Genomic DNA, 16088 nt, shown 5'->3' on the forward strand with positions numbered 1-16088 from the left:
CCTAAATTTCCAGAGATGCTCTTGTCCGAAAGGGCCTGAAGCCCACAGAACAGAAAAATCACATGATATCCCTAATAAATATATCCAGTTGTCTTGAACTCAGGGATACTTTGCTTCCACAACACAAAGAGCAAGTTAAATTATTTTATGTTTCCGAAAGTTAAGGTTAGTTAATTAATAATCAGTAGCAACTTGTTAATTAGTTATAATTCCCTCTTATAGCCACTGTCCGCAAGATTGCCCCTTCAACAGTTTTGAAAATAGCTTTATTCTCTCTATTAGCTTGAAATCCTTTGCTTTGAAATTAGATTTTTTATTTTTATTTTTGCTCTATTTCTGACCCAACAGCCACATTTGAATGATCAAATCTTGGCTTAATAATCCAAGATATGCAAAAGCATATCCCTTGCTACCTCTCATGAGCAATAAAACAAGCCAGGAAGCATCAGTTACTCATAGTTTCCTGTTATGCAAAATCCCAAAGAAGACAGGATTCAGACGCCGATTTTGAACTGCATCCTTGCTTGTTTGGAAGCTGTTCATCATATTCGTCTTGGCTTGCACATGATAGGAAGCTATGCTTAACTGTGACTCTCTGGTTTGTTTCACCACATGCGCAAAGAGGCAGCAAGGGGCTGTGTTCATAGGCAGGCAGCGCATGCATTTCATGGCTTATTGATTTGATGCTGCAAGCATAGGCAGAGAGGCTGTCCTAGAATTTCACTCACAAAAATCAGAAAACTTCGCTGTTTGGACCGGAGGCAGTGTATGGCTTTTCATGAATGAGTCTAAAGAACAACACACAGAAACTGATTATGTTTGGATATGAGTAAGATGTCACCAGAAAGGGTGGCCTTTATGCCGTTAACCCACTTAAAACTCTTGTGCACCTTTGCACGGCCGCATTTCAACACAATTCCACCTTGCACACAACCACAGATTGCCTAACCTCTTGGGATCACCGTCCACTCACCTGGGGGCATCGAAACTGTCGTAGGAGCCAACCGTGTAGTGCCTGAAGAGTCGCTTGGCTTTGTCACTGCGGCTCTCTGTAAAGCAAAGCAGAGAAGGCGTGGGGATTAGGGTTGCAGGAGGGCACTTGGTACACAGACAGCATCTTCCTTCTTAACTTTGGGACCTCCTGTCCTTCCTGCTGGTTCCTCCAGCAGCCAGTGAGTGGCAGCACAAGCTCAGCGCAGCTGGTGGCATGCCCAAAGAGGGGAGGCAGTCAGAAAGGGGGGGGAACTATTAGTGTGTCAACCTTAGAGAAGAGGGGAAAGGAACAAAAGGGAAGCTGACTGCATGCACCCCTATTTTCCAGGGACAACCATTATTGTCTGGCATTTGTCCCTAGTAAAATACAGCCCCAACTTTTGTGTTTGGAGTTGCCTTTAGCACACACATGTGCACATATGTACACTGGTGGCATGTTATTACAGTCATACCTTGGTTTTCAAACAGTTTAGTTCTCAAAGGTTTTGGGTCCCGAACGCCGCAAACCCAGAAGCAACTGTTCCGGTTTGCGAACTATTTTTTGAAGCCAAATGTCCGACAGGGCTTCCGATTGGCTGCAGGAGCTTCCTGCAGCCAATCGGAAGCCTTGCTTTGGTTTCCGAATGTTTTGGAAGACAAATGGACTTCCGGGACGGATTCTGTTCAACTTCCAAGGTACAACTGTATTGTGGTTAGTAGTAATATAGCTTTGGATCTACAATGCTTGGCAGTCACTGGCAAGCGAGTGAGCTGGTGGAGTGCTCCATCCCAGGGGCAGCCCGTTCCATTTCGCTGCCTGAGGTGAAATGAGAAGGTGCCACCCTGTGCATTTGCCACACAACCTCCTGTGCAGCCCCCGCCAAAGGTTGTAGCCTCCAGGTTGCGGTGAGATCTCGCGAGAGCCCCGCAGAACTGCGCAGAGGTCTCTGATGACGCTCCAAAAACCGGAAACTAATGCAGATGCTTCTCCTCACATCTCTGGTTGTGGCAGAGGAGGCCCGCCATGGATTATGCCTCCAGAGGTGGCAATCTCAGCCTGCCTTATGGATGGACCATTCCTCCTCTGCACCCGCCATAGGAACCAAACAGGCAGCTACGGGAGGGAAACCCCGTACTTGGACCCTTCATACAAATGTATTGGGTTGCTGCAGGAAGGCTGGATCTCTCTGGCCCTCCTCTGCCAGACCCTAGCAAGGTAGTGAAAAACTGTGCAGGCTAGTTAGGTTTGTGGTCTTACTTACTTACTTACTTAATAAATAAATAAATCTTTATGGCTGGTGCCAACACTCCAGTTCTTTTGGCATCAGAGTAAAACCTTTGTATTTGCCTGGGCACTGTAAGTACAGGTGATTGCTGTTAGTCCGTTCTATTGTTTTAACTGCTTTAAAATGTGTTTGGTTTCCTCGGAAGGGGGTACTGCATTTTATCCGGGTATGGCTAGTTTAGTCGCATCACTAGTACATACCCTTGCACCTATGAGGATGAAGTGTAGTTCATATGTATCAAAATACATTTGAACATAAATGTTCTTATGGACATCTTGCCGGCCCCCCGCCCTCTGCCACTCGAGAACTCTTTTGAGCAGGGAATTGCCTCTTTTTTCGAGTAACGATGAAGGCACCATCTAGCGCGCAGGCTGCTATTTCACACATTGCAGCTGGCGAGGCTCATTTTGAACTGTTAGGCGTAGTAACAACATATTGTAGGACAATTCTGTCTGGGAAAACGCGCTTAAATCGCATTCATCAGATTTAGCCTGTGACTAGGTTAAATCTGTCTCAGTTGTGTATAAACAAAGAATGCCAGCCTACCAGTTCCCCTCGAGGCCCTGCCTAACTGCCTATCGAGATACTAAATATTGCCAGATGCGTTTTGAGTTGCAACCAGTGCTTTTTTTCCAAGGTGCTGGTACGCACCATGGAATTGCTACAGTAAGTGCCACATGTTTAACATTTGAAAACGAAAAAGGTGCCAGTACTGCGTACCCGTGAGTACCTCCCCTCCCCCAGAAAAAAAGCACTGGTTGTAAATATTTTGTAGTGAGCACATACAGATCCAATGTGAGATTGAACTGTCTCATTAAATAATCTTGCATTTACAAAAAGGGAACCAGTTGCAGCCAGTTTACCAATCCGTTTACTCACACACCCTTCTTCAGAAGCCAACGTGGGCAGCTGATGGCAGCAAAGTTTCCAACAATGTGCAACGTGTGTGTGTGTGTGTGTGTGTGCAGGGCTGTGAGTATAGGAGCATCGTTGTAAATGTGCTATGGTCTGATTCGCACATCATGTTAAACCGAAACATGACGTAGTGGAAATTGTGGCTGCTTTGCTCCTGCCCAATTGTTCTGCTGCTGAGTTAAGCCATGCCGTGGGCTTAGCGTGTTGATGAGACCAACCACAAGCTGGAACCAAGGTTTGTCCCATGGGTTTCTCCAGGATAGTTAATGGCTCAGATGACACGCTAAGTCAAACCATGGTTTGGTGCAGCAGAAGAACAACAGGGGAGGAGCAAAGTGGGCGCCACCTCATGTCCAGGAGCCCTCGTGCATGGTCCTGCTGAGAAAATCAGTCCACTGTCCCTGCGTTTCGTTTTGAAAATGGGGAGCAGCACGTGACAGGAAGAAAATATGGCCAGTTAAAAACAGTGTGGTCTTCTTCACTTCCTAGAGTTTGGTCACAGTTAAATTGCATGATGAACATGAAGACCAGGCGTGAGGAAATTAGGGCCCTCCATGTGTTATTGGACTACAAGTTCCATCACCCAGTGACCATTGGCCATGCTGCCTGAGGCTGATGGGAGTTGGAGTTGAATAACACTCGAAGGGCCACCCATGTTGTAAACAGTGATAGAAGATAGAAGGTGGAAAAGTCTCTAGCAGTGAAAATCTGGGTACAAGTGTGTGTGGAAGAAGCAGTACACTGTTGCTGCCGGTGATGGCGCTTCAATTCCATGCTTTAAAATTATTTTTTAAAAAACCTTCGCATTTTGAAAAGAAAATCTGCAACGGAGGAGGCGGGGGCAGAATTTAAACCGAAGATTGTTGCCTGCTCTACTTTTATTTTGGCTGTTCCTCCATTTTCTGGCTCCTTCCCTCCCTATGGGTTTCACATGCAACTGGGGAGGACATGTAATGTCAAAAGGGGGCCAGTGTGTTCTTCCTTGAAATATATGGAAATGTAATAGTGATTAATTCTAAAAGCTAAAAAAGGGTAGGGATAGAACAGGGGTCAGCAACCTTTTTCAGCCGTGGGCCGGTCCACCGTCCCTCAGACCATGTGGTGGGCCAGACTATATTTTGGGGGGGAAATATGAACAAATTCCTATGCCCTACAAATAACCCAGAGATGCATTTTAAATAAAAGGACACTTTCTACTCATGTAAAACACGCCGATTCCTGGACCATCCGTGGGCCAGATTGAGAAGGTGATTGGGCCATATGCAGCCCATGAGCCTTAGGTTGCCTACCCCTGGGATAGAAGATTAAAAGGGGTGATAAAGCCCCTATTGAGGACAGCCAAATTACCTCACGACAATTTCTCTGGAAGGAATAGCATTCCTCCACAGGGGCATGGTGTGTGGGGCTTTTTGTGGGGGAAATGACCCTAAAGCAAGCAAAGATAGCTCCTTGTACCTGACACAGTGACAAAAGTCATTTTTGAAACGTGGAAGAGGAGGGCAGGAAGAAGCCTTAGCTGATGGATATTGAATTCATAGGTTGTAGCCACATTTTTACCCATTGAAATAAAATTCTAGCCATTGAAATTAACGGACCTAAGTTAGCCACGGCCATTGCTTTCAACGTGTCTACTCTGAGTAAAAGTTGCTTGACTACAACCCTATGTCTCCTTCTGCGCAGCGCAAACGCTTAACAATTTCTCCACGTCCCCCCACTCCCCAAAAAGTGCTGAAAGCGCCTCCCAACTTTTGAAGTCATAGAGTAGGGCTGAGAAGGTAGAGAGGCACTTTTGGCCAAGCACAAGTTATGTGGGTGCCCAGCCAGCCAGCCAGCCTGTCAGACATGCCGTCTTCCAATAATATGCCTTCCCTTTCCATTCTCCCTAGTCTTTTGCTTTTCTTCCCCCCAACAGCCAGTCAGCATTCTGTGCCCAAACAGCGTGCTCAGTCCTCAGTAAGCTGCTTTGAGATTTCCCCCTCACTTGGTGGTTCCTCTCCCCCCAAACCCCCCTTTTTGCACATCTACAAAGCTTGGGCTTCCCCCAAGACTGATGACAACTCCCACTTATGCATGGATGGTGCTGTTTTGGCTACATAAGTGTGTGTGTAGATCTAGATAATCTATATGTGTGTGTGTGTGTATGTGTGTGTGTATATATATATATTTGTATATGAGGGAAAGGGGCTAGAGGGCAGTTTGGAGCACCTACCTTGCTTCCCTTCCTGTGATTTATTGGGCACTTCCTCCACGCAGTCCGATGGGAACCAGCCCACACGGCCCTTTACCTGTCCCTCCCAGAAGCCTCCTTCCCCAACACTCAGCACTGAAAAGGAGAAGGGCACTGTTAGGGGCGCGAACACGCTTTGGACGAAGGTGGCCAGCCGTTCCCCATTTTGTTAAGTTATCCAGAGCCGCTGTGGCACAGGGGCCAAACCTGACCTAACAGAGACCTTCGCTGTCCCCTGCCCATTGAATTTCTCTCAGCCTAGCCTTCCTCAGAGAGTCGGTGTGTGAGGAATGGCCTGGTTAGAGTAACAAACCGAATCCAATTAGCCGTCGTCGTTAAAAGCCCTGCCTCTTTTTTTTTTTTAAGGTGTGGTCTTCGAGGATTCTCAGATACTCCCAGTGTCTGGGGATCCTGCTGACATGATTTTAAGCTGACAAATGAGTAAGTGTTGGGTCCTTCTGTGTGGAACTTGCTTTTTGTTGTTGTTTTTTCTAGTCCCCATCTTTTAAAAGCATCTGAAGGCAGCACGGCTGGGCCACCTGTGGCTCTCCAGATTTCACTGGACTACAACTCCCATCATCCCTGCCCATTGGGCATGTTGGCTTGGGCTGATGGGAGTTGTAGTCCAGTGAAATCTGGAGGGCTGCAGAAGGCGCACCATTTTTCTGCAGGTTCTTCCCCCCCCCCAAACAATGTTGTGATCCATCACCTTTCGTTTTACATCTTCTGCTTTAAAATACAAGCTTCTAGAGCATTGGAGGGGAGGAGGGAATGTTGTTTGAAAGCATGTATTAGAACCCTCACATATTCCTTGGGGTGCTGGGAAAGAAATCTAAAGGCATGTTCTGGAACAGTGATTACTTAACTGTGCTCCACAGTCCAGCAGTACATGCTCTCCAATATCTTGACTCCCAAAACCATGATGCACGTCTTCCTAGCCATGCTCCTGTGCAAGTCACGTGACCTGCAGGAGACCACAGAGTCCAAAAGATGTGAATTTTGGGGCCCATGCTCTCGCAGAAGAGCAAAATGCAGCCCTTAAAAAGTGCTGGCTGTGTGCGCACAACAAATCTTGGCGTGAAATCATATGAGATCACAGCACCCAAAAATGGCCGCCAGTCTCTTGTGCAAAAAATCCTGTTTTTTCCAAGATACTTTTTTCTACCAGGCTCGGTGTCGGAAGGAGACATCTTTAGGGAGCTGGGGAAGGACCAGCATTGCTGATGTTTGTTCCCCAGCAACACTTTCCTTGGGCTTCAATGAACGCCAGGTGTCTACCATTGTCAATGCTCAAAAAGCCCTTAAAAACATCCTTAGTATACTATGCAGAAAGTTTTTGATATAGAGGAACATTCAAAAATTATATTCTCCATCTGCACTCTGAAGTGATACAGTCCACTGTACCATTCCCAGAATTCTGCATCCTCAAGTCTACTTAACTCTGTGGCATGTGCAGACCATGCCTTCAATAAAAACCTAGTCCCTTATCTTAGGAAGAATAGGGTCTCCCTCCCCTAGTAATTTGCTTACTGCACAGTGTCTTCAGATATTCTAATTCCTTTGGAGATTGCTAAATACTGGTTGGCTGGGTTTTTTTTTGCAGCATTTTTGAAAGCCAGAAGCCAGAATATCAACACCTTCAGTATCAAATATATATCTATTAGCATCTGTCCAAGCACCATGGCCCTCATCTAGTTTGTGATCTTATAGCCGGTTACTTGGGAATGAGCTCCATTAAACTCAGTATAGGTTTGCTCTGAAAGTCTTTGTAAAAAGGTCTAGCTGGCCAGCCTTCCACTGAGCTGTGCAATCTGCAGCAGTTAGACCACTGAACTCCTATTTGTGTGTCCTCTGAAATCACTTGCACACCTCCATTTTGTATCTTACTATTTAGGAGGTGTCACACCATTCATTTAAGGTCATATGGCTGTGTTGTTTCACAGCATTTCTTGTACATACTTACAGCATTTCTGCAGCAATTTAAACAGTCTTGTTTCACAGCATTTCTTTCTATTTGTAAATTGAGCAACAGCACAATTATAAATCTTATATAGATTTCATTGGCCATTGCCTGTAGAATCAATCACCAGTTCTATAGGGCAGGCATGTGCAACAGGTAGATTGTGATCTACCAGTAGATCACTGGACGTCTGTGGTAGATCACTGGTAGATCATTGCCCCCCCAAGAAGCTGAATAACTGTGGGACCCCCTAAAAAAAGCTCAACATTTTACCTCCTCCCTGAAAAAAACTCAACAACTTTGACCCGAACCCCTCAAAAATGGGTCTTCCTCCTTCCTAAAAAAAGTTCAACAACTTTGACCTGAACCCCAAAAAGATCACTGCCAGTTTTTAACTCTGTGAGTAGATCGCAGTCTCTTGGGAATTGGCCACCCCTGCATAGGGCATGTTCTTGGGGGCAGAGGTTTGTGCTGGTTCACAATTGCTCCCCCGCACCCCGCCATTCTTACTTTTAGCCCCGCTTTGTACAACTGCACGGGAGTGCAGAGGGAAGTTTCTTATTTGTAAGGCTGTGAAGTAACTGGTCTCCCTCCAACGTGGTGGCAGTAAAAGAATGTTGCAGTCCCCAAAGAAGAAGCTAAGCAGAACTGTGGTTGTGATACAACACAGTTTAAGAACCACTGCCCTAGAACATCACAGCCCCATTGAACACAGCAGGTGCACACTTTTAACTTCATGGCTCTATCTTCAGTAGGGGAAACATCATAGCTCTCAATGACAGCACATGCTTTATATTTGGGGTTTGATTCCCAGCATTTTCAGCTAAAAGGATCTGGTAGTAGGTGATGGAAACGACATTTGCCTGTGAAACTGCAGAGGCGTTGCCAGCCTGTGGAGACAGAGGGCGACAACACCAGTCCTGTGCAGAACAGACTCACTGGAGTTAATGGACACGACTTATTTCATTAATTCCGATGGGTCGACTCTGAATAGGACTTAGTTGAATACCGCCCAGTATTGGGCTAGATGGATAAATGTTCCAAAGCTTATCTAAGGAGACTTCCTACGTTCCGACAGAATATAACACGTCTCTTATTTCAGGTACCGCAGTTCAAAAATAACCCCTGCTTTTCAAAATTCTGATCTGGCCACCTTTCTCTGGACACAGACACACACTTAAGACAACGGGCCACTCATGCGTGGCTGACAGATGCACACCAAGACATTCTAGACACCAACTAAAGACCACACACACACACACACACACACAAACACACAAACACACAAACACAAGCCAAGCCTCACAGTTTCCCTGATTCTCAGCTACAGCTGTATCAGCCAAACGCAAGATTCTGAAAGTGCAAGGTAGGGGGCAGCCTCCCTATACAGTCGTACCTTGGTTCTCAAACGCCTTGGTACTCGTACGTTTTGGCTCCCGAACGCTGAAAACCTGGAAGTAAGTGTTCCGGTTTTTTAATGTTTCTCAGAAGCCAAACGTCCGACGCGGCTTCTGCTTAAGTGCAAGAAGCTCCTGCAGCCAATCAGAAGCCATGCCTTGGTTTTCGAATGGTTTTGGGAGTTGAACAGACTCCCGGAACGGATTAAGTTCTGTATTCAGAGAGAGGCTCAAGTTCCTTCCTGACTAAGGGACCCATCAAACCCTACCATCTGGGTATATATTGTTGTTTCTCCCTGCTCCCACTGAGTGTAAAATCTGCGTTTCCCCACTCATGCTGAGAAAACTGTGTGGGCACATGTTGAGGGAAGTACATAGCAACTCCATGCTTTTAAACTGGGTCCTTAAAAAAACAACAACCCCAAAACACTCCATGGAGTCCTCATCTACCCCGCATGTAACATGTCTTCCATTTCCAGGTCAGCCTTCCTCAACCAGATGCTGCGAGATGTTGCTGAACTGCAACTCCCATCAGCTCCAGTGATCATGGCCAATTGCCAGGGATGGTGAGAGTTCCAGTCCAAAACATTTCCAGGGCACCAGACTGGGAATGGCTGGTCCTGAAGATTCACTCCCTGGCATCAATGGGAGGGATGGGTAGGACTATGATTATAATTTCTTTCTTTCTCTCTCTTTAGGAAGCCCAACTGTTCTGCTTTTTGTTTTTTGTTTTGTTTTTGTTTTTTGTGTGAGGCTGGCTACAAAAAAGTTAAAGAACACCCATGTAAGCCCTTTGGTCTCTCCCAAAGAACCCAGGCGTCGGGGGGCTCAAGGAGACTCCCTAGGCAATCCAAGGGTGTGCGCAGAGATCAACGTACCCTTGATCTTCTCGCCCTTGCTGATGGAGAGCTCACCCTCGGCCTGGACCTGGTACGGTTTCACAGCCATGAACGTGCGACCAGGCACAGCCGAATAGAGTTTCCGCTTCACTCCCCGGCTACTCAGTGTGCTTCCCCCAGCAGACTCCTTCTGGTAGCCACTGGAGCTGCCGAGAGAGAGAGAGAGAGAGAGAGAGAGAGAGAGAGAGAGAGAGAGACACCAAGATTTAGGCAAGTATGATCCGACTGAGTCCTGAACCTGACCTGCATCTTTCTCCTCTCGCCTCTGTTCTACCCTACAGAGAGAGGCCTCTTGCAAACACTGTGATTTTCCAGTGTGGTGTAGTGGTTAAGAGCGGTAGACTCGTAATCTGGGGAACCGGGTTTGCGTCTCCGCACCTCCACATGCAGCTGCTGGGTGACCTTGGGCTAGTCACACTTCTCTGAAGTCTCTCAGCCCCACTCACCTCACAGAGTGTTTGTTGTGGGGGAGGAAGGGAAAGGAGAATGTTAGCCGCTTTGAGACTCCTTCGGGTAGTGATAAAGCGGGATATCAAATCCAAACTCTTCTTCTGTGCACTAAGTTAAAATGCACGTGCTCACTTCAATCTTTCTGTCGTTATTATCATCAGCATCACTGTCATTGTCACCATCCTTTCACATTACAGCAGCAGGGTTCCCTGTTCAGGATTCAGACTGAGGCATGCAGGGAAAGGGCTTCATGAGGCTTTCTCCCTGCACCATGATCTCAACAAAAGTTTCCTCCCAAAGCTGTTACCAGCCCAGGACAGAAGTTGCTACTTCTTGGGCAATTAGCAGCTGGGGTGTGTGTGTGTGTGTGTGTGTGTGTGTGTGTGTGTGTGTGTTTTCATTAGGACTACTGCAAACTCACCATCCAACCCTTTATGACACATTCCTGGTTGCCTCTTGCTATCCTTTCTAAAATATGTAAATTTAATGCACATTCAATGTAGCAGAAGTGTGACCTGCGAGAAAATGTTGCAGCGCAGAGCGTTCTGGTTCAGGATCCCAGTCAGCCAGTTTGGCCTTCTTTCAGGAGACTCTATTCCATTCCTCCTCCCCATCCTGGTCTTCTGGTCCCCCCAACAACACTTAATCTAACATCCTATGCCCACAGAGCATAGTCCAAATTGGGCTATTTTTGGATAACCCCATGGTGCTTCTTTTGCCTACATAAGAATCCACACTCAGAGAATGGATTTACTCTTATTCCTCCTGTCTTTTTTTCTCCAGTGGGGTTAATAGCAGCTTCAAAGATTTGTGGTCTTGATTGGGGGAGCAGTGCAGAAATGAGGGGCGGGAGCCGGATATTTAAACACCTCCACCTGCCCCCAATGCTGCTGCTCTGGTAAAGATTGAAGGCTATTCCTCTGGCTACTTTTAAGGTGTTGTATTTGGCTTTTTAAAAAACCCAAAACAAAACTGAGAAATTTTGATTCCCCCCCCCCCAATATCATATCCATTTCAGCCCTAAGCCACTCTTTTTCCCAAGAGGAGACAGATCTCAAGGGAGTGTTGGATGCAGAGCAACCAGCCGGGGAACCCCCAAGTGAAGAAGGCTTAGAGCCCGGGGGTTGGTGGTGGGACGACGATGAGCGGTCAGAGGGAGAAGACTGGGAAGAGGAGGTGTTGGAAGCTGAAGAGGTAACAGTGCTCAGTGAGCTGAGAAAGTCTGTGGCACAGAGAAATCCAGAATCAGAGGCAGAAGCTAAAGCTGGAGACAAGGGAGGCCAAGAGGCAGGTATGGGTCAGGTTTGTGAAGAGGCACGGGTATCTCCTGGTGTGACAAGCTCCGCTCCCTCCTGGTCTCCCAGAATCAGGAGAGGCATGAAGAGGGAGAAGCAAAGACAGGCCTGCAGGTGCAGTCTCTGATTGCTTGGGAAATGCCCTGGAGAGGTGGAGACATAGCCAGCTGTGGGGAGGCGGGAAATTTTAGTCTCAGCAACTGCTTCATGGGAGAAGACTTGAGTTGCTGTGCTCATTAGGTCGGACACTCTTGTGCTGATCTTGATTTGCTAATAAACAGCGAACTCCCAACTTGCTCGGGAGATGAAGCTGGATTTACTGCTGGCTCGCTCCTGTCGGGTGTTCCCAAACCTGTCCGATCCTGGCAGCTGTGCCATCAGGGAAGGACTTGGGGGCAGATGACCAGGGCCCAAGCAGCAGAATGTGCAGGAAGCACCCCGGTCCCCCCAGCAAGCAGCAGGCTGGCTTGCCACATTTTGAAACACACATTATCACATAAAGAGCGCCCAGTAAGACCGTTAAGTCCAGGCTCTAAAATTATCCTGCTGCATCACTGGATCCCAGCCCCTTTCAAAGGGGAAACAGGTATTCAGCCCCCTCCCGCTACTCTAGAGTACCAATGTGGCATTCTGGAGGTCTTCCCCTGGCACGACAAAGCCCCTGGATGCCCTCCACACCATTCATTATGAGACACCAAGTGTTTTCTCCCTTGAAAAGTACATAGAGATGAAGCTGGATTTCCTCTTCTCAGCTCTATGTGCTTTTCCAAGACTGAGATTGGCACCTGAGCATCTCAAGAGAAAGTGAAGCGACCAAGAAGACGGGGGGAAGGGGAGCAATTTAGGTGACTGAGGAACGCAGAATAGTTGGGTGAAAGAATAGGTGCCAAAGGAATCGGGGGGGAGGGGGTGAGTGTGTGTGTGCATGGACAAGCACACACACTAGAACCAGTGAAACAAATCCTCTTGAAATTACAAAAGAAATCCACTGTAATCTTCATCAAATCACAAATCACACCTGTCTCTATCGGCTCATCTCAGATCACCGAAGCCTGGAGCCTCACATATGAAGCCCCAAGCCTACCTGGGTCGACCGCGCTGCTTCTTAGCTTCGTCTGTGTGGCGCCCGCGTGACGGAGAGCGGCTGCGAGCGCCACGGGGACTGCTGGAGCTGCGCAGTGTTCCCGTGGTGATCTTCTGGCTCTGCACAGCCACGGTGGCAGACGGGGTGGATGGCGGGGCATAAAGCATCCAGTCCGGGAGGTTCATGCTGGTGTCGCTGTTGGCTCGCAGCAAGGTGTGCGGCACCGCCAGGCTCTGGGAGCCGTCCCGGCGCCGGCTGACGTATTGCGGGGTCTCCTGGAAAGGGACTGAAAGGGACGGCCGTGTCAGAGGACAGATTTGAAACAGGAAAGCTGGGGAGGAGAACATCATGGGGATTTGTACCCTGCAACCAAAAGCCTTAACGGGTTGTGAGTACAGCTGGTGCAGACCTGTGTGTTACGCTGCAATTTCTTGTGGGAGGCTAGCATAGTTAAATGTTCAGGTGGTGTTGCTGGGCATGCTGTTTAGCTTCTCGGGACTCTCACCTTTCGTTTTTTTGGGGAAAAAACAGGGTTCTAGGTCGTATGGTTGCACGGATGTGCTTGAAAATGTGTGGGACATGCCTGTTGGAAACTCAGAAGCCTGGGGGGGGGGGCAGCTGAAAAGGGTTTCCAGCAGTGAGGGAGAAGGTTCTGGCATCCTGCACAGATCTTTGTCCCTCCCCACTGACTGGCAAAATCTGAATGTGTGAAATGGGGTGACTTGTTGGCTCTAGGGTTGAGTGGGGACCTTTCCCCCAGAAGTGGCCCCAGAAGACCTTCTTTAATGCTGGTGGTCCCAATGGCTTTGAGCCAACCTGATAACCATGGCTATGAGCTGCCGTTTTACATTTCCTGCAACGTCCCACAGTGCCCTACATAAGCCTTGCTATGGAGCACTGTGGAAAATCAAAATGGCAGCCCTCAACTTCTCACAATGCCCTGCAGTGGTACTATATTGGGCACCCTGGAGCATTGTGGGAAATTTGAGATGATGGGCAGGGATTAGTGCAAGCGGATACCCCCTCCCCCACAAGATTCTGGGGGTCCTGGCAGCTGCCCAAGGGTGCTGAAACCGGGCCTGGAAAAGAGCAGGCAGGAAAAGGCTGAGAGGAAAACGGATGAGTTCAAGACTCTGATAGTGTGGAGAAGATCATGACAGCAACAGCAGTGCAGCAGTGGGGAAGAGCTCAGCTATGAAAGTCAGGCTGTCTTTATCAGGGCTTGCAAAACATGCCAATTTCCTGCAAGTTAGCACCATTTTTAAGAGAGCCCAAATCATGTTTTAAAAGCTCCAGTAATGCAGCAGCCTGGAAAAAAAAGTGAATTCCTATTTGCCACCATCAAATGTCCAGTTACCTGGGATTTCTTCAGCGTTTGTCTCTGTGATGTCAACTAAGTGGCAAAAAACAAGCGGTTGGTGCCATACCCTACTGCAGGCCTAAGGCCCCTACAAGATTTCATTTACATTTTGGAATGTACCCTTCATGAATACTGCTAAGGGAGAAGTCAGTAACATATAAATCAATTGTACAGTCTTGCCAAGGTTTTCTATTTACTTTATGAATAAAGAAAATGCAAAAGCCAAGGTGCCATTTGTGAAAAGAGGCTCAATGCTGAATTTAAACCAGTTCAGCTCTCATGGGCCACAGGCATCTAAACCCTTGTTAGAATGAACCAAGACTTTCCAAGGTTGTTCACTTCCCCCTCCTCACTCCTTTTCTGGCATGGCTGCAAAGGGATTAGAAGCTTCCACTTCCGTTTTAGATCAGAAGTTGTTTAGTACGTCGTCCAAACACTAAACTGTGGTGAATCTTAACTGTGCTCAGTGAAACCAAACCAGCTTCATAAACCACAGTTTCACGATACGTTGCTTCCACTAGCGATAGCTAAAATTAACCACAGTTTATAGTGTTTGGGCAACCTGCAAAATTTACGTTGATCTAAAACAAAAGCAAACGAACATGAATTATTCGTTGCAGCTGCATTGAAGGTGAGGGTAGAGGAACATGCAATCCCAGGGCGAGAGGCTGAGTTCATTTTCATAATGCTAAATTGTGGTTTTCTGTTATGACCAGAAATGTTATCCCCACAAAGTAGTTGTGAAGCATCCGTTAAAAATTCCTTTCCTCATTAAAGGTAAAGGTAAAGGGACCCCTGACCATTAGGTCCAGTCGCCGATGACTCTGGGGTTTTGGCACTCATCTCGCTTTACTGGCTGAGGGAGCTGGCGTACAGCTTCCGGGTCATGTGGCCAACATGACAGCCGCTTCTGGTGAACCAGAGCAGCGCACGGAAATGCCGTTTACCTTCCCGCTAGAGTGGTACCTATTTATCTACTTGCACTTTGACGTGCTTACAAACTGCTGGGTTGGCAGGAGCTGGGACCGAGCAATGGGAGCTCACCCCGTCACGGGGATTTGAACCGCCGACCTTCCTCATTAGAGAACTACAATATTCAGGGTGCTCATTGGTACTGGTGTGTGTGGAGGGGCCAATGGGTGTAAGGGGGGAAGTGTAGCAATGTAGCCAAGCTGCAATCCTATATACCCTTACCTGAGACTAAGTCCCCACTGAACTCAAGAGGACTTACGCGTGAGTGGGCATGTTATCTAATTGCACTGCAAATCCTTTACGTTCGTAGTGGAGGAATGTTAACAGCACCCACCCTGCAATCAAACTCACCAACATCTGAGTCCCGGTGGCTCTTGATCAGCTCTCCCAGCTCAAAATTCCCTGTAATGACCGCAACCTAACATGGAGAGAATATGTGTATGCACAATGTTTATTTTTTCCTCAGGAGCGCTGACAAAACTGTACAAAACTAGGGATCTCTCAACTTTGGTTTGTTTGAGAAACTCAAGGCTGCGGTGATTGAATCCCTCCATTAGGCCCTCTGTCGCCATAATCCACTAGCTTCCCAACGTAAGGCAATTTCTTAGCCCACCCTGCGGGCTAAAACTGGGAAAACTTGTGTCCACTTCAAAGTGGAGATTTCACATTATGGCTTTCTTCTTCATACACCCACCTTCCCAGTCCCTGATCCTGAAAAATTAAATGTCAGGGAGAGCAGTTTGAACATGGGTTTCCCCTGAGTTGTCTATGGTTTAATAGTAGTACATCATCATCATCAGAACCCTTGACTGCAGCTTGGGGTGATGCAGTCCAGACACAGGTTTAGCACAGCCTTGTAAATAAGTCCACTAAAGTTACTAGACTGCCATTTATTTATCTTTTTCCTAGTGTAGGGTTGGAGCTCTTGCATCATTCCTGGGTTGCCTGGCAGAGGAGCAACGGAGAACCCTGTGCAGCCTGTTTACTTACCTGCATGCCACTCCTCCTTACCCAAGCTAGCACACCTGCCCTGCTATCTATGAGAATGTGCCCAATTCTTCACCATGCTTCTTTCCCTTCCTAATTAAATATACACCCCACCTTTCCTCCACGGAGTGCAAGGTGGCCTACAGGGGACTCCCACGCAATCTCCCATCCAGGCATTGGCCAAAGGACTCCAGCATATCCGGAGAATATGGGCCTTAGCTCATGCAGAGTTCAAAGGAATTTTGGGTCTTAACTTACTCAGTTTATACCACTGTATAAACTGT

General features: G+C 47.5%; 1 protein-coding gene across 1 annotated transcript in view; it reads right to left on the bottom strand.

The window, feature by feature from the left end:
• SHANK1 (SH3 and multiple ankyrin repeat domains 1) overlaps positions 1–16088 on the bottom strand; it is a 109836-nt gene that overhangs the window by 44209 nt on the left and 49539 nt on the right. The window contains 5 exon segments of the mRNA XM_033169946.1: positions 974–1049; positions 5383–5496; positions 9636–9802; positions 12486–12771; positions 15169–15235. Coding sequence (XP_033025837.1) covers positions 974–1049; positions 5383–5496; positions 9636–9802; positions 12486–12771; positions 15169–15235 — 710 coding nt within the window.

Source organism: Lacerta agilis, chromosome 14, assembly GCF_009819535.1.
Source record: "Lacerta agilis isolate rLacAgi1 chromosome 14, rLacAgi1.pri, whole genome shotgun sequence".
NCBI lineage: Eukaryota > Metazoa > Chordata > Lepidosauria > Squamata > Lacertidae > Lacerta > Lacerta agilis.